This window comes from Cricetulus griseus, chromosome 2 (assembly GCF_003668045.3).
Source record: "Cricetulus griseus strain 17A/GY chromosome 2, alternate assembly CriGri-PICRH-1.0, whole genome shotgun sequence".
NCBI lineage: Eukaryota > Metazoa > Chordata > Mammalia > Rodentia > Cricetidae > Cricetulus > Cricetulus griseus.
Window position 1 is genome coordinate 435,056,661 of NC_048595.1, and position 19,322 is coordinate 435,075,982.

General features: G+C 41.8%; 1 protein-coding gene across 1 annotated transcript in view; it reads left to right on the top strand.

The window, feature by feature from the left end:
- The window catches only part of Col4a3 (collagen type IV alpha 3 chain), a 117,692-nt gene extending 99,334 nt beyond the window's left edge, over nt 1-18,358 (top strand). The window contains exons 38-52 of the mRNA XM_035438850.1: nt 1,010-1,136; nt 2,567-2,647; nt 3,000-3,098; nt 3,523-3,570; nt 4,266-4,451; nt 4,938-5,068; nt 9,237-9,309; nt 11,438-11,509; nt 11,597-11,722; nt 12,506-12,604; nt 14,873-15,085; nt 15,671-15,848; nt 15,955-16,069; nt 17,492-17,664; nt 18,274-18,358. Of these exons, the coding sequence (XP_035294741.1) occupies nt 1,010-1,136; nt 2,567-2,647; nt 3,000-3,098; nt 3,523-3,570; nt 4,266-4,451; nt 4,938-5,068; nt 9,237-9,309; nt 11,438-11,509; nt 11,597-11,722; nt 12,506-12,604; nt 14,873-15,085; nt 15,671-15,848; nt 15,955-16,069; nt 17,492-17,664; nt 18,274-18,358 (1,806 nt within the window). The remainder of the gene's footprint in view (nt 1-1,009; nt 1,137-2,566; nt 2,648-2,999; nt 3,099-3,522; nt 3,571-4,265; nt 4,452-4,937; nt 5,069-9,236; nt 9,310-11,437; nt 11,510-11,596; nt 11,723-12,505; nt 12,605-14,872; nt 15,086-15,670; nt 15,849-15,954; nt 16,070-17,491; nt 17,665-18,273) is intronic.
- Nucleotides 18,359-19,322: the final 964 nt, after the last annotated feature.

Below are 19,322 nucleotides of genomic sequence, written 5' to 3' on the forward strand. Positions count from 1 at the left end.
CACCTGTAATCCTGAGGAGACGGAGACAGGATGAGCAGCACTCGAGGTCGTCAGTAGTTATACAGGTTGGAGGCAAGTCTCAGCTGCATGAGATCCTGTCTCAAGACAGCAACAAAAAAACCATTGCTATTATCATTCCCATAATCTGCAGTAGTCATTGTCAAAACAAAAAGGAAAAATTTTAGAAGCTGCAAAGACTCAAGAAAATAAGCTTTCAGTGTTTGAAGCACAATCCCCCCCCCCCTCACCTTGTTTGGACTGATTTTCAGAAAATCATGGTAACACCTTCCACTGGGGTATGTTCTGAAAGAGCAATTCTATTTATTGGAGTCTTGCTCAGTTCCCTACCAGCCCTGTCTAGATTCGGGTTTTTGCAGGTCATAACCACATGAACTCTTTAGGGCTCTTAGTTGGCCACAGGCTGCTTTTTGTTGGGTTAGGGAGTCATCATAAGAAGATAATATATTCCAATCAGCCGTGATCGAAATTTTGTAAGTCACCATTAACCATACATGTGCTGGATTGTCATTAATCTGAGACACAGATACAATGAGTCAGTGAAGGGATTTTTTAAAACATGTGATTGGCATACATGTGTCTTTAACACTTCTCTGCTTAGCCTACTTCTTATTCCTGCCAGTCACCACAATTTTTATATCTATCTCCGAGCTGGTCTCTGAAGTCCATGAAGGCAGGGTTTGTGTGCATCGTATATGGGTATGCAGTCTGCCATCACATAGACCTAGTGCTGTCCCCGGTCCCATCTTGGTTAAATGTTCTACTATTGTTCTCTTGAAACCCTTCCAGAGTCCTTAAAAAGAGGGAGCTACATTTTCATTCTGCATTGGGCCTCACAAAATGTGCAGCCGACCTATCCCCATACATTTCAGGATACTGGCCTGTTGCAGACGTTCAGTGGGAATTGATAAATGAATAAACAGGTTTTCCTTACTTCTAACCACATATCCCGCTTATATGAGAACTTTAAAGGTGTTTGACTGAATTTAAGGGTGATCCAGGATTGCCAGGTGACAAAGGACAGAAAGGAGAGAGAGGCCTACCTGGGCCACCTGGACAATTGGGGCCTGCTGGACCTGATGGAGCCCCTGGGAGTCCTGGGAGTCCTGGCCATCCAGGTGAGCCCCAGCTTTACAGTTCAGAAAGGGGGGGGTAGTGTATATATAATGGCCCTTACCTTTTAGAACCATCTTTATAAACAGAAAGCTACAATTTTGGGTGTACATGCTACAATTGTTTTGATTCAACTTTGAATTTCAAATTCTAGGGCACTAAAAAAAATAGTGAATTGGTCAAAAGCGGCCTCATTTTACTGTTTATGAACACCTGCTCTTGTAATCAAAACATCTGAAGTTCTGCCTCAACAAATTCAGTGAAGAAACATAAAATGGTACTTTCCCACACAATCTTAGGTTAGAGTAAGGTAGCTAGTGGGGCTCGGCCAGAGCCACCTCTCCCTGTCTCCCTTGTGTTTTCATCCTAATCCCTTACAAACATGCCACGAGTGCTGGGCAAGAATCCTCATTTGTGTTTAACTTTTTTTAAAATCGAATTACGTATTTATTTATTTATTACATGTGAGTGAGATGTATGTATACTGTAGGATGCTTGTGGGGGTCAGAAGACAACTTGCAAGAACTTGTGAGAATCTGTGCACTCTTTACGTCATGTGGGTCCTAGGAATCGAACTGAGGTTGTTGGGCTTGGCTGTAAGATTGATGCTTACTTAGCTATCTAGTCAGTCCCCATGTTGAAAAACCACATTTCTAAACACAGTGGCATTCTGAGGTACTGGGGGTTAGGACTTCAATACATAAATGTGGGAGAAACATAATTCTACTTGTAGTGCTGTTTTAAATCTTTATTTTTCCTAGCATGTTTCTGGTCTGGACATTGACGTCCATGTTACCTTATAACAAGTTTTTGTTTTATTTATTAAAAACAAATTGCTCCGCTGGGGATGAAGCTGGGTAGTGCAGTGTTTTCCTCACATGTAAGGTCTTAGGTTCAATTCCTAGCCCTGAGAGGAGGAGGGAAATGTGGGAAGAAAAAAATTTATTTAGTGAATCTGAAAGACAAAAAACTTGAACTGTTTGGTGTCAGCTTCAGACCTACATAAAGATGGCGTTTAGCTGAAGTGTTCAAATACTGGGGGATTCGAGAGATTTGTAGTTACCTCCTGATCTTAGCAATATGTCAGCTCTTGAGTACTCTGTGTCAGGGATTGAACTCATGTTGTCAGGCTTGGCTACAAGCACCCTTACCCACTGAGCCATCTTGCCAGTCCCAATTTTTAACAACCACATTGCTAAATACAATGGCATTCTGAGGTGCTGGGTGTTGGGACTTCAACGTATGAAGGGAATCACACCTGTGCAGTTTCCGGGAGAAATGTCTTTTGGGACAAATGTCTGAGGTGACCTGTCAGGAATTTCCTTAAGGGCAGCCTGAGCATGGCTGATGGGAGGAACTGGCTACTTCAGTCGCTGATGTAACTACCACTTATGTCTTGGCGTTCTTTTTCTCTCCCCTCTCTCTGGATCTTTAGGGAATCCGGGTCCTGGTGGTGATTTGGGTCATAAAGGAAAGAAAGGCTTCCCCGGCCCTCCAGGACGCACTGGCTTTCCAGGTTCCATTTTAAAACTTTTTCTGCCCCTGTGTCTGAAGAAAACACGCTTCCCTCTCAAGGTTAGGCTGTCTAAGCTCACTGATCCCCTAGAACGCAGAACAGTGGTGTCCATATCACTGCCTATGTAATTGAAGAATCTGCTGGTATAAAATACCACATGGTCACCTCATGAGGGTATTAATCTGGGCATTTTTTTTTTTTTTTTTTGCTTTATGCAGTTACACATAACTACAGTTCTGAAAACTCAGTACCTTTGGCACTTTCCACCTGTCTTCCTGGTATTCACAGTGGGTCACAGAAGGAAAGAGGACCTATATTTTAATGTCATGGTTTGGGTTTCTGTTTGTTTCAGGCCCTCCAGGACTCCCAGGACCTCCTGGGCCAATGGGTATGAGAGGTAACCAAGGACGTGATGGAATTCCTGGTCCACCTGGAGAAAAGGGAGAAACAGGTACAGCTTCCTTAAAAACAAAACAAAACAAAACCAACCAACAAGCAAAAAACATTTATTTACTTTAAGTGCATATGTGTATGTGTTTGGGTTCATTTGTGCCCTAACTATTGTGTAGAAGTCAAACGGATGAGCTGCAGGAGTTGATTCTCCCTTACCCTACATGGGTCCTGGTGGACTGAGTTCAAGGCATTGGTCTAAAAGGCATGAACCCTTACCTACAGAGCTACCTCACTGGCTCTTGCTTTTAATATTTGATCCACTGGTTTATTAATAGCATTTTAATTCCTTGTGGTTCTAACAATTCCTCACTGCTAGAACTGATGGTCCCTAACAGTCTCAGTGTATACCAATCGTACTTCCTTCATATATAAGATGTACTGAGATTACTCAAATATTAATATATATAAATTACCTCTTACAGGCTTGCTGGGTGGCTATCCAGGTCCAAAAGGGAGCCCTGGTGTTCCAGGTAGGCAGTTCTTCCCTGACCTTAAAATTCATATCTTCTAGATGAGAATCTAGTTCTCTATTTTTGATTTATCAAAACAATGTAACTTGGCAAGTAAAAGATGCCCCAGTGGTGATACTAAATATTTATGGTCTTAATAGCCAATTAAAACTATTTAATTTATTAATAAATTTATTAATAAAAATTAGTAAATAATTTAATTTATCTTTACAACAAATGAATGAATCCAATGCTGTAACCTGGATTTTGGGATTTCCTTCTGTGAAAATTTTTAAAAATAAAAATAATTCATATGTCCTTGTTTTGCTGTTGTTGGTGGTTGGGTATTTTGATGACTAGACTTCCAAAAGGATGCAGGCAGAGCTGGCTCCCCTGGGAGCATCCTTCCCTGTTGTTGAAATACAGGGGTAGTGCTGTGTCCTTTCTCACTTTGATTCCAGCCCCTGCACTGAGCTAGGGGTTCATGTTATTGTTTGCCAAGGGCTATCCTGTACCTCTCTCAACATCTGAGATATGACAACTTAAGTAACACGTTCCTCAAAGTCTATGCATTTTTTTGACAGACTAGACATGTCATTCTCAAGCTAGTATCATAGGATAAACAGATTCTTTGAACTCTTTTCCATTTTGTAGAGAACAAAGCCAAGAGAAACAGCAGACTGTTTGCACCTTTCAGTGAATGTTCTTCTTTACAGGTATCAAAGGAGACAAGGGAGCTCCAGGTTTGCCTGGCTTCCTTGGCAGGAAAGGGACTTTGGGAGATGTTGGACCTCAAGGACCCCCAGGCATCAGTGGACTCCCAGGACCACCAGGTCTGCCTGGAGCAATTGTCCCTGGCCCAAAAGGAAACAGAGGTCTGCCTGGCCCAAGAGGAAATCCAGGTAGAGAGGGTTTCCTTTCACAAGTTGGGATGGAATCATATTTGACATCAGAGGTGTTCTTCCTCACCCTACCTCATAGCTTCTTTTTTCACTCCCTGTTTCCTTCATTCTTCCCAGATCCTAGATTCTCACACGAGTGAGTTGGTCGTGGTGTTGAGGGACAGTGGCCTGGACAAAAGATTAGCAGATTTCATTAATATCCTAAAGACAGAGACCTCTATTGTTGAGCCTGTACTATGCCTCAGACTGGATGCTTCCCCACAGACCATCCTCAGGGAGGTGTCTCCCTGAGTGCCTTCCTACTTTCCCGCATCCTCTCTGGCGTGCTTTTACTCCATTTCACCATAGTCCCACCTTCCAGCAGCAAAGGAAAGGGTGTTTGAGGCAATAACAAGATGTAGGGCTTGTATTTCATTTAAAAGAAGCCATGAAAGAACTCTCCAGAAACCCTTACTGGCAACTCTAATGGACTCTTTGTGAATCCAGGCATGCCAGGCCCCCCTGGACCTCCAGGACTTATTGTAAAAGGCATAAAAGGTGACAAAGGATTTATGGGCCCACCTGGCCCCAAAGGTCTACCTGGAACTGTAGGCGACATCGGCCCACCAGGTCACCCGGTGAGTGTGTAATGTTATTAATACACTTCTGACTTACTGTTGTTACACTGCATCATATTGTATACATCAGTTCTGGTCACACCTGCTCACTATTCATGAGCTGTCCTATTAACTCTGGTGAACCAACTGTCGTGCATTGATCAGCCGGCTGCACCTGAACACAGCAGATACTCACTATTGATGATACATCTGTGCAGGGATGCAATGCATCCAAGGTCCCACAGAGCCCAGGAAATCTTAAGGGCTGTAAACGTTCCACCTCTACAAGGCATTTAACACATGGATCTATGGGGTATAAACCTCCGGCCCTTGCTTATTTAAACTCTGAGCTATTCCAGTGGGGGCAGAAACCTAAACACGTATTAGTTGACAATTGCCCCCAAATGATAGTCATTTTTGCCCTCTATTAATATGTTTTCAAAATGACCTTTGCTCTTCTATAAAATTTCAATTTTCTCCCCACCACATATCACATATCTCCAAGGTTTGAATGTAATTTCCATTTTATTCCTCTTATTTTCTACTTGGTTCTGGAAGATTCAGTCTCATTGTTCATCAGCCTTACCTCTACCCTGAATACCCCCAGTTCGACACTATGTCCCTTTAAAATGAAGCCTGCAGTAGAAAACCTTGCAGAAATAAGAGCTAAGTCCCCCAGTGGATGGCTAAGGGAGGGAAGTATCCCACTGGCCTGAACATTACCATTTTAGGACTTCAACCTAAGATCCCCGTGGGCCACTCGGCTGACTCTTGGCCACACTGGTAATGACATCCTGAGCTTAGAGTCAGCTGGGCTCACAAGACTTTTCTTCATAAAATTCTGCAGTGTTATTGTAGGAATAATCTGCCTTCCCAGTGAGAAATCACTCCACACACTTAGAGATTAATAAATGAAAAGGCTTTTTAATAGCATATGTTCAGCCCTGGCTAATGTCCACAAAAAGTTTGCCATAGGTTTTACTAATTTATTTACACTTAGGATTGTGCATTTCACATAAGTGATCATCTACCCCACTCCAAAAAAAAATAAAAAAATAAAAATAACTCTTAGGTCATGGCTTCAGGTTACAAATTTAAACAGAGACTATAAATCTGGACATTTAGGCAAATGGGAGATTTCCACAACAAAGATATTGCTGGAGTTATTTTAAGCACACCAGTGTTGCACTTTCCTTCCCAAATAGTTGTTATCCAAGTTCATCTTGACCAACTGGCAGAATTATGCTTTTCTCAAAAAGAGAACCAGGGACTTTATGGCAGGCAAGGACTTAGCACTGCTTGTGGCCCCACTAGTAAACATTTACATCCTAGCATCAAAGTCCTGCTTCTCTCTAACAGGCCTGGTTAGCTGCTTGCCTTTGGGGTAGTTTGGAGGCAGCACTCCCTCAGCCAACTCCTCCTTTATGTGATTAATGTCTCCTAAGCAAATGTGCTTTTATAAAGTAAATCCTTTATAACACCAATTCTTTTACTTTGAGTTTCTCCTACATCAGTGTTTTTTCCATATTTTCCATGTCTAGCTTTGTGCTGTTGGTGCTTGAGACATAAGTGAAGAATTTTACATTTACCTCCAAGGATGCCATCCTGTTCTTGTACACCAACTCCTGGGCCTATAAGGCCTCTTATTTCTGGAGTCTCTGAGACCTCAATCTCTACCACTTCTCCTGAATTGTATTAGTGGCACATTCAATAAGCCTGTTTCTGTTTTTCTTGGCCCCTTGGAAAGAGGTGTTGAGTAGATGAGGGTGATTCAATGCTCATTATGGAGTGTCTGCCATGAACTAGTCAGTGCAGCCTACGGTGAAGGAGACGGACACGGAGACATGTCATTTCCATGGTGCATGCTATGAGGAAAGTTGGAGGGCTGAAGGAATACAGGACGGACACCTAATTTCATCTGTGGAATGTGCTCAGGGCCTGAGTCTGAAAAAATACACACCAGTTATCTAGGAGAACAAGAAAAGCACCAAGAGTGAAGGCTGAGAGGAAAGGAGTATTTTGGAACCTAAAGACACTGTGTATGAGGGGTACAACTGGAGGCAGAGGTGGAATGAAACCCATCCAGATGAGACCAGAGGACTGAAAAGGGGTCGGGTCATGACGGTCTCATTTACTAGACTAAGAAGCAATACATGACAGCTGGAGAGATGGCTCAGTAGTTAAGAGCACCTGCTGTTCTTCCAGGGGACCTGGATTCAGTTCCCAGCACCCACATCAGACAGCTCATAACCGCCTTGTCCTAGTTAGGGTCTCTATTGCTGTGAAAAGACACCATGACCATGGCAATTCTTACACTTGAGACGGCTCACGTGCAGTTTCAGAGGTTTAGTTCATTATCACCATGGCAAGAAGCATGGTGGCATGCAGACAGGGATGGAGCTGGAGAAGGGGCTGAGAGTTCTACATCCTGATCTGAAGGCAGCAGGAGACTGCCCCACTAGGCCTTGCTTGAGCATATATGAGACCTCAAAGCCCACCTCCGTAGTGACACACTTCTTCCACCAGGGCCATACCTTCTCCAACAAGGCCACACCTCCTAGTGCCACTCCCTGTGGGCCAAGCATTCAAACACATGAATCTATGGGGACCATTGCTATTCAAGCCACCATATACCTATAACTCCAGCTCCAAGTTATCCAACACTTCTGGTGTCTGACAATACCTGTGTACACACACACACACACACACATACACACACACACACACACACACACACACACACACACACACACACACACACACTTTAAAATTAAACCTCAAAGAATAAGTACATCACTTATTCATTCAAGAGTGTATGGTGAGTTTCAAGTTGGAATTAATCCTTTAAATAACTTGCCTTTTGTTTGGTCATTCACTAAGTTTAAAGTCTATCTTGACCACCCTACAGAACAGCCACTGTGATCACAAAGCCATGGTGAGAAGATCACATGAAAATACAGAATCTCTATGACCCAACCCACCACCTCACCTCTAATACCCTCACTAGGGGTGAATATGGGGGCTCTGTGACAAAAGATTATTAGGGACTATATTAAACTTCTTTAATCCCTTTTGTTATTTGGTTTCAAGAGTCTAGTTTTTGAGATACTGTCCACCTCCATCCAATCTTTGGGTGTTACTCATGTGCCCTCTGATGCTTTAAATTCTCATTATTGATCTGATGATCACATCTAAAGTTCTCCCAGGGACACTGGCAGACAGAAAATCCAGTCTGTAAAAAAGACTTGTCTTAATTCTTTGGGTGCTTTCATAGTCATTTCCAATGGACTATGCTTGAGGGATGTCCTGACTGGCCCTCTTAAAAACTCTCTCTTGGTACAAAATGCCTCCCTTTCCACACGAGGGCTGAACCTGGTATCTGACTCTCCTTAGCTGCCTTTTGCTAAAAAGAATAGGCAGTTGCCAGAAACCAGAATCTTTGATCAGACAGATGGCTCCCTTTCCTCTCTCTCTTCTTTTAACCTCATACCATCTCATGCCAGCAATTGGACTACTGTCTTTTTCCTCTGGAGGCAGCTGACTCTGTGGCAACCTTTGTGATTCTTGGCACCTTTTTCTTGATTTTTGGTTCATTATTTTCAATAGCATTCCGTCTCAATTCCTCAGAAGAGCATGAGAGTAGATTTAAGAGACCCCGCTCCCTCTCTTCTCTTAGGGCTGCCCTTGAGTGTCTCTCATGGTTCTAACAACAATTAATTTGAACACCTCCTACTCAGGAGGCTCAACCCCTTCCCCAATCACCCTTTCCAGTCCCATCTCTAGGCAGTTTAGTTCTCTTGCCACCCTCATCAGGAGTAATTTAGAACACTGCCAGCTTAGCAGAATGACAGTTGAGTTCAACAATGGCTCTCTAGTGGTCTTTGCAAAAAAAAGAAAAAAAATCAAAGGTTCATTCTTCCTGAAATGATCTGAGATACAGGGCAGTTTCATTTAAATGCATTCAAAGCTAAAACAGTATACACTAACATTAGATAGCAAGTTTGTTCTGTGAACTTTGCACTGTGTGTGTGTGTGTGTGTGTGTGTGTGTGTGTGTGTTTTAAATAGTCCTAATCACCTTACTCTTATCCAATATAAAGTTACATCTTTTGCTTAAAAATAATCAGTCATGAGTACTGTGTTTTTAAAACTTTGTGGTTCTGCTCCTTCCCCATGTACTTGAAATATAGGGAGCACCAGGCACCCCAGGTCTTCCAGGTCTCAGAGGTGATCCCGGATTCCCTGGATTTCCAGGCATAAAAGGTACTATTTTGACACCATTATCTTACATACAAATACAGTAACTGCTACTCAAATCACAGTTATAAAACTGCACCTCATGTTTGATGAGCTCCTATTGCCACCAGAGCAGTACAAACAGGACCTTGGAGCAAGGACCTACCAACAGGATATCAATGTGAGCACTCCACTAACATCTGAACCCATGGGACTGAGAGCAAAGCTACACTATAATAAAGGAAACTATAGGAAAATTAGACAATTGAAAGTTTTACCTTTGGGAGTTTTAAAATGCATTGAGATGAGGAGTGGCATACTACATCATTACTGATGGTATTGTTTAGAAGTTTTGGCCTTGTGCATTTACTCTCATTATTTGGAAAGCTCAAACTATCAAAAACAACAGCCACCAGACCATTAGTGTGGGTAAAGTGAATTTTTATGCATGTGTATGCATTTGTGTTTTATGGGACTTTTTATTTACAGTGATAGGGACTGAACTGAAAGCTTCATCCATGCTGAGCAAGAGCTCTACAACTGAAATTCAAGCCATTATATTCTTAATATTAAATGTTCTGTGACATGCTGGGTGTCATGCTTCTAATTCTAGCACTCGGGAGGAAGTGGCAAGAGGATCCAATAGAAGTTCAAGGCCAGCCTCCTCTACATTGTGAATTCCTGGCCTTCCAGAGCTATGCAGAGAGATTCTGTCCAGGAGGGGGGGAAGCGTAATGTAATGCAAATACTTTTTTTTTAATTAGCATCATTGTTTAACTGTTCATTCCCCTAGTATGAGTTTCACAGGGCAGGAGTCTGTTACCACAGACTGTAGAGATACTAAATACCAATTGTATCCCACATGTACAAGGCCAAGTTTCCATGAAGGAAAACTCTTTCTCTGTTCAAAGGAGAGCCAGGTGGGCTTGAGAACATCTTTGTACAGTTTCTTCAGACTCCAGGCTTTTAAGGAGCAGTTGGCTGAGGATAAATCATTGTGAGTGATTGGGAGGCGTCTCACTGGATGTGGATCGAGTGAATACAGGCAGGCCTTCCAGGGCACAGTTAATGTCACCATCTTCCTAAGCCTCAGAGTAAAAACATCGACAGTGTGAAAAGCACATAAAGCCTCCACTAAAGAAAAGCACCCTTTAACGCTTTTAAGTATTTAGAGGTAAGCAGGGAGGAAAGTCTTATAACCAATGCCTGTGGTCTATCCCAAGGGGCACAATCAGTTACATTTCCGAATCAAACCCATGTTTGGATCTTCTATGAGATTCTACTTTTTTATTTGGGAAAAGTTCAGGTAGCTTCTCAGAGTCACAAGTAAACATTCATAATTTCTTCTGGTTCTCAGAGAAAACTGGTAATTTCTAAAGTAGTCATCAGTTAACTTTTGGTGTAGTAATTAATTATTTTCTTCTGTTTCTGTTTTTTTTTTTCTTTTCTCTTGTCTTTTTTTTTTTTTTTGAGGCAGCCTCAAACTTGTAGTCCTCCTGGTTCTGTCTCCCAAGTGCTGGGATTAAAGACCTGCATCTCTAAGACCAACCTTATTATATTTAACCTATTGATATAATATTTAATATTAAAGTATCTGAAGTAATTATATGTAACTTGTGTTGTTGGTTTGAGACAGGGTCTACGTAGTTAGTACTGGCTGTCCTGGAACTTGCTATGTAGACCAGGTTAGCCTCAAACTCACAGAGATCCACCTGCTCAGCCTCCTGAGTGCTGGGATTAAAGGCAACATGCCCAGTCCATATCTATGCACTTTTAATACTCTCTGAAGGAGTATTTCTCCAAATCCATAGCTATTTCTTGGTAACTTCTTATCATCTGTACAAAAGATTATGAATAGAAGTGAAACATTAACCACTTAGTTACATAAATAAATTTACATGAGAATCCCTGACATAATGAACTCTGGGCTATCTGTACAGCTGGAGCAACAAAATAAGAGAGTAGGTAACTGAGACAACTAAAGGCTAAAGCTCATCAAGAGGTATTAACATGGGTTCCGTAGGACCTCATTCATAACTTACCCCAAACACTTCATTGGTTCCCAAACTCGAAAAGTGAACTTTCAGGAATGCTTCCCTGTGGATATTAAAATGTAAGGCTTTTTTGTTTCTTTCTTCCTCTCCCTTCTCCTTAGGAGAGAAGGGTAATCTAGGATTTCTTGGGCCAATTGGACATCCAGGACCAACTGGGCCAATAGGACCACCTGGTAAATATATCTATTTCTCTTTCATTGTTCTCTATACAGAAAGGGTGGTTTCATGAAGTCCTATTCTCATCGTGTTTATGTCACTAGGTGAACGTGGAAAACCTGGAACGCTTAAGATCATCTCCCTTCCGGGAAGCCCAGGACCACCTGGTCCACCTGGACAGCCTGGAATGAAGGGAGATCCTGGGCCACTGGGACCACCTGGAATCCCAGGTGTGGTCTAGCACCCTTGACCTGGATCCTAAGCAAAGGGTGAATGAGGAAAAGCTGTAAAGCATTTTGCAAGCAGGCGAGAGAACTCCACAGAAAACACTAAACACTGCAAGGTCTTGTACAGGCAATTTAGGACTGGGTTCATTTACCCTTAATCGGCAGAAGAAGAAAAAAAGAGTTTAGACCCTTGTAAAAACATCTGGGCATAGTACAAAGTAGGAAAAAGCACACCTTAAAATGCCATGTTTTGTTTTTATTAGGAGAAAGGTATCATACTCAGCTTCAGGGTTCACTTTTTAAATGAATGCCTAACTACACCCAAGCTCTGCACATGTGGACTCCTCTAACAGTTTGTACAGCCAAGTGTTAAGGGAAAAATGACTCCAAAGTCTTTCCAGAATACTGATTTTTGGAAATCAAACCTAACCCCTCACATAGTCTTAGTATGTAGGAATAGACTTGTGAATAGGACTCCTGTTCTCTAAGTTTGTCCAAAACACCTGAGAGATGAGAAAGGTATTACTTATTGGTTTGATCACTTCATGAGCATTGTGAATTCTAGAGTAAAATGAAGTACCACACACTTTCATATATTCATGGTTTCTTAAGGCCTTCTGGGGAAGTGAATGAGCGAACATTCTAGTTTGCTCAGGACTAGAGGCCTTCCTGGGATGTCACACTTGGCTGGTGACACTGCAGAAATCCTGTGTTTCCTCAGATGGGTGGCAGCCTGACGTTTTATTGTTATGTGATGGAATGTAAATCAACACTGCTTTTGCCTAGGGCCCTGTGGACCAAGAGGCAAACCAGGCGAGGATGGAAAACCAGGATCTCCAGGACCAGTTGGTGACAAGGGCAACAAAGGCTCTAAAGGCCAGCAAGGTAAACACCCAGCTTGCCTCACTTGCTGAAGCAGTATTGTTTCAGTATTCAGAGGAGACTCGTTTATACGTGTGAGTGATCAGAAAGAGTATTCTGGGTCTCCAGGTTAGTACTATTGTTCGGATTAGAACAAAGGCGGGGCACCAAATGTTCATTTGGAAGAAGGGAGAGTCACAAATGACTGGAATTCACTGTCTGTTCTGCCCTGGGCAGATGTACTCTTCAGTTTTAGTCAAGGCTAAGAACAAATAGAGCTGATGAGGCACTAGTTAGTATCCTATTTTCAGAAAGGCCAATTGTTCCTTAATTACCTACAGGTGTTATGTTGGCTAATAATTTCTTATAGGAGCTGTATGACCTGGACCGGCAGGTGGCTCTTCAGTGGCAGGGTCTTAAGTGGGAGGGCTGGGAGATCAGAAGATAAGAAGACAGGAAAGTTTGGGATGGGGAGGTCTTGCACAAGCTACATCTCATGCCAGGCAAGTTGGTTAAGAAGTACAGCATCTGGTGTACGGTCTCCAGTGTTGCTCAAGGACAACTCAGGGGCCAGAAGGGCCATAGCCCCTCAGGGCAGGAAAAGTTGGGTTCTTGGGATCCTAAGCCATAGCTCTCCCAAGGCACTGGCCCCAGGTCATTAAGGCTCTGCCAGGAATATCCTAGGTTTTAGAAGAAGAACTGTGTTCCTTCCCCAGGAGTCAGAGTCTCAGGGAAAAGCACTCAAGGTCCTGGCCCCAGGCTATTACTGACTCTGCCATGCTTGTTTCTGGTTTAGAGAAGGGAAGGAGCTGTGTTCCTGCTCTACACATCAGGGCTTCAGGGAAAGCCTTGTTTGGTCTAGCTCTCAACAAGTACATCATGCTGAGCCGGGGTTTTTGTTGTTGTATTCTTTTTAAAATGCTATCTTGGAAAGAATAGAACAACTTTTCTTCCTTATTTAGGAAAGTCACCTTTTAACTATACTATTTTTGAACACAAGTCAACTCTTCATGTGTATATTCTGTAGAAAAAAAAAGCCTCTTAAATATAATGTTGTACTTGGAATATAAGCTATGTATCTAAGCCTATCTTCTGCAAAAGTTTCAAAGAATCCCTCTGGAAAATACTGAAATGTCTAACTGCCTAAGGTTCCCAACTTTATTAATGAAAGCATAACTTCCACATATGATTTGCCAACTAGATTAAGAACTTTAAGAATTTCAAATATGATACTATAGTATTAATTGTCATAGTAACTGCAGGGTTACTTTTGATCTAGTGTGGCTGGGAATCTTACATTAGAGGGCATCCACCCACTTGACTTCATTCATAATGTGCTGTTACAAATGATTCTGTTAATTTATACACTCTACCAGAGCTTGTTTGCACCTCTAGAAAGAACTTTCAAAGTTTTACATAACTGTTTTCTGGATTTACCAGAAGCTTAGTAATTTTTATTATCTACTTGAGCAGCCTTACAAGTTGTAGTTGCTTTATTTAATTCTATGCTTCCCCCTACCCCCCACCCCCCACCCTGCCCCATACATACACATTGTAAGTCAAGATATTCGTTCATTCATTTAAAAACGTACATGAGGACTACCGAATCAAATGCAGGACACAATGCTAGACATCCCAAGGGAATGCAAAGATCAAAAATAACCTGATCTCAAAAAACTCAAGACACATGCAAGTTTGTGTGACAAGACACATCCTGTGATAAACTGGCCAATGTTTAATACTATTTTTCCATCGCATCAGCTATATTTCTGTCACTAAACAAAATACCTGATAAAAATAATGTAGAAGAGCAAAGATTTATTTTGGCACTTGGATTCCGGGGTGGGGTGGGGCAGTCCATGGCTGTTTGGCTCTATGCTTGGATGCCATATGGTGGAAGAACATTGCTCACTGCCTGGAAGACAGAAAGCAGAGAAAGGCAAATGGGTGGGGCAGGGCAAGATACCTTATCCCAGAACAACCTCCACTTCCTACCTCTCACCAACTCCCAGCAAAGCCACCACAAATGAATCCATCAAGGAATCAATCCATTCATTAGGACAGAGCCCTCATGATCTAATCATCTCTAAAAACTCCTCCACAGACACACCCAGGAATGTCTTACTAATCTCCTTAGTGCTTCTTAACCATCTAGATAATTAAAATAAATGATCCTAGCCATTTTATAGCATATTCTTCCCGAAGATTCCTTTAACTCATTTGAAGTACTACTTTGGAAAACAAGTTGGAGAGTCTGGTCATGTTGCGACGTGTATAATTTGTTTTCCAAAGGACCACCTGGATTGGATGGATTGCCAGGCTTAAAGGGGAAACCTGGAGACAGAGGAACACCTGCCTCTGGGACAAGAATGCGAGGGTTTGTCTTCACGCGGCACAGTCAAAGCACAGCCACTCCTTCATGTCCCGAAGGAACACGGCCACTCTACAGTGGGTTTTCTCTTCTTTTTGTACAAGGGAACGAACGCGCACATGGACAGGACCTTGGTAAGGGTCTAGTTTCCAGTCACTTTATGACGCAGATTGCAAAACATTTATAGGATGGGCAGTTCCTCTGGAGGTCATTGCAAACGATATTAGCATCTTCTGGTGCATTTGAGAGAACAAATTGTGGTCCAAGGTTTAATTTTCATCCTGATGAGAAACTGCTAGAAGGAATGCAGCTAGGTTAGTCAATGCCAACAAATTTCTCCTCAACATCTGTCTTTTGTTAGTCCTCTTATTAATCTTTTCTAAAGCTTCCTCTATTATGAATACCTGGAAATAGCTGAAGCAAAGACATTGTCCCAACTGAACAACATCAGGCCCCAAGTTCTATCCAGGCTGGTTAGAAAGAGCTGTAAAAAGCATTCTTGATGGGGGGAGGTTGTTTACCCATTTGGGGCTGGGGCTTTGACTTTCATCGTTCCTAAAGCTTTTCAATGCCACATTTTGCAAATATTCCTTGAATTGTCTTTTTTTTTTTTGTCTAGATTTGTCACTGGTTGTGTGATAATTAACCCATGTCTAAATAATGATACTCAAAATGACTTTAATTTACAGGAAGTGATACTCAGCTTCATGTTTTCTTAGGCACCCTGGGCAGCTGCCTGCAACGATTCACCACAATGCCATTCTTATTCTGTAACATCAATAATGTGTGTAATTTTGCATCACGGAATGATTATTCATACTGGCTGTCAACACCAGCTCTGATGCCAATGGACATGGCTCCAATAACTGGCAGAGCTCTCGAACCCTATATTAGCAGGTAAAAACGCAATCCCTTCATTTTATCAGAGGGCCCAGTAGATTGCTTAACTTGTAAGGAATGTAAAGGTAGAAAGTGGCTGTCATACTATCTGTTTCACTTACAGATGCACCGTTTGTGAAGGTCCTGCGATGGCCATAGCTGTTCACAGCCAAACTACTGCTATCCCCCCATGTCCCCATGGCTGGGTTTCTCTCTGGAAAGGTTTTTCTTTTGTTATGGTAAGAAAAAAAAAGCCTTAGCACATTTGAAGTAATTATTATTACCTATATACTCTTGTACTGTGTGTTGAGAAAATGTAGTCCCCTACCTGCTAATATGTGCAATATGCCATAGATGCTCGACAATCTGAAAACACACTTAAATAGCAACTTTGGGGCTGGGGATGAACTTAGCTGGTAGTGTTTACCTAGCATGAACAAAGTCCGAGATTTCATTCCTCAGCAGTCCATCCTACTGAGTAAACCTAGCATTCAGGAGATAGGGGCAGGGGGATCAGAAGTTCAAGGTCATCATTGGCTACATTACAAGTTTGAGGCCAGATTGGGCCACAAAAAAAACCTCAATTTCAATAAGTAAAACATTAACAATAGAAGAGTGACAGCTTTGATGCTGTTGATAAGTAAGAGACAGCAAGATGGCTCAGTGGGTGAAGGCACTGCCACCAAGCCTGATGACCTGAGTTCAGCCTCGAAGGCCACAAGGTAGAAAGAGAATCCCCTTTCCCAAGTTGTCCTCTGATCTCCATACATTTGCTGTGGCATGCATGTATACACACACACACACACACACACACACACACACACACACACACACACACCACATAAATAAATGTAATCTACAATTTTTAAAAGACTTCTCAGGAGATTCCCATAAATCCTTAACTGTAATATTCAAGTGAGAAGTAGCTACTCTTGTGATAACCAGAGGAATGCTTTTTAGCATCTGAGGATTCATAAATAAAAATGGAGCTGTTTTCTTAATGCATCATGATTATGAAGTAACAAAATGTGCCTTGTATTGTGCTCCTCTGATGCTCCTACGAAGCCAAGAATGGGGGGGAGCCTCTTAAGAAAAGCTCTGACACCAGTGCTAAATTCAGGGTAGACCATCCATCTATAGTGCTAACGGCAGTGCTAATGGCCATGTATGTGTCACTTTTCACATTCTGCATGGCTTTGTTATGACACATCAGACCCCTTCTTCACTCACAGCTGTCCACTGGATCAGTAATTAACAGCTACACTGAACACCCACCATGAGTCCCAGCTGGTCTGGGAAGCAAGGATAGCAGGTACCATGTTGTTCTCGTGGAGCTTATATCCCAATGATAAAGACAGACAATAGGCAAAATGAGAAAACAGTAGTGGTAACGGGTCTAGGTGCTCACAGCCATGAGAACTCACAGCTCTCACTTTCCTTTGGATGACTGTATGTCTTCCTAGAAGATGCCCAGAGTGTTAGCAAAACAGGAGAGAAAACAGGAGAAATTTCTGTTTTCTGGGTTTTGTTGTTGTTGTTGTTGTTGTTCCTGTTGCTTTATATTACTGCTGCCTATCCACCCCCCCCCAAAAAAAATGTGGAAGACTTGTATTTGAACTCCAGTGAGTAATGTTGACATTGGGATCCTTTTGTTGTGATAGTTCACAAGTGCAGGCTCTGAGGGCGCTGGCCAAGCACTGGCATCACCCGGCTCCTGTCTGGAGGAATTCCGAGCCAGTCCGTTTATAGAATGCCATGGACGGGGAACATGTAACTACTACTCAAACTCCTATAGTTTCTGGCTGGCTTCATTAAACCCAGAAAGAATGTTCAGGTAACTATGTAATGTCAGCCTTAATCTGATGACTCGACTGGAGAACTGTCCAAAGGCTGCCTGTATCTGCTTTTTATTTTTTACCTGTGTATGAATGTACTTACATCGACTCTCTCATTCCTGCCAATAAAATGCTGTGTATCTTCTAACTCCCAGGTTAGAGGTATTTTCAAGTCAACAAATGGACTCTATTTCTCACTGTGTCAGTAAAGACCAGTGTACAAATGATTTTGTCATCACTAAGTATATTCAACACATATATGGATTTATAGTAAATTACTGAATAAAAACACTAGCTGATCTTAAAGTAATGTATTAGAAGGCTCATGAGAATTTAAAAGAGAAGGAATAGTTTTCATAAACAATGGATCTGTAGGTTTGCAGGAAAGTTTGCATTCCATGAATTCAGATGAAAATATAAAATATTGATACATATATCTATATATGCAAACATAACTTATCTTTTCAGAAATTCTTCTCTTCTATAAAGGAAGATTTTCTGTAATTAAACTAAAATAAGCTACACTATTTATTAACAGAAATCAAAGCAAATTAAGTGTTTCCTTTTATCCACAAATCAATGAGTTCTTTTATTTGTGTTTCTTTCAGAAAACCTATTCCATCAACTGTGAAAGCTGGAAACTTAGACAAAATCATAAGCCGCTGTCAGGTGTGCATGAAGAAAAGACCCTGAAGAAAATAGAAGCACTTTTTTTTTCCTTCTTAAATAACCAAGTCATGGCTTGGTGCATGCATTTATCTAGGTCTTTTTTTCTCTAACTGACAGTGTTGTTTGGAGAAGATTTAGTATTGCCAAGTTTCACCACACCAGACAGCATGTCATTCCAGTTAATCTGTGATGCGGGTCTCTACATCTGTGTGGTTTAAAGTTCCCTGTGGCAAGGCAAAGGCTTTCCATAAAATGTCACTGAAATCACATTCCGCTTGTACCCAAAAGCACTGACTAAAATATGCCTATGTGCTGCTTGAACTACAAGCTAAGAGAGATTTGGTCAGGGGATGATGTACAATGTGTTCCTTGTCTTCCACTCTTGACCTAAGGAGTTTGGTTTCTTTCCACCTCCTTCCTGAGACCTTAGACTTCAGCTTGAGAAGGAGACGGAGCATTCAGAACAGCATCACACCATGACAAGAACTGGGTAGTCAGACCTGTTGAGGAGGACAAGGCCTGAGAACACAGAATGAGTAAGAGTCATGTTTCAGGACTCATTTACATATGCCCAAAGCTAGGACCAAAGGAAACTTCCTGAAGAGAATCGTGACAGGCTTAGATATAAAGTGTGCATTGTTTTCTGTTTGGTTGATGACGTCTATTTGCATGTTCACTGGGCTCACTTTACTATGTTACAAAATGTTTACCCTCAGGGGATTTATTTCCTAGGTTGTTATACACATACATTGAAACGTTTCTCTTCAGTTTTCAATATACTCACAAGCAACAAGGACACTACTTACTAGATGTGCACTTTATCCACAATCCTGTAAATACTGACCTTAAAGAGTAGTTCAATAACCCAGGGAAGAATGAGAGGCACCCGCTGGTTTATCAGACTCCTCCAAACATTTTTCTTTGATCAAAATAGCTCATAACATGTTCCTTTGTTACTTTTCTAACTTTTCCTTTGGAAAACATCACA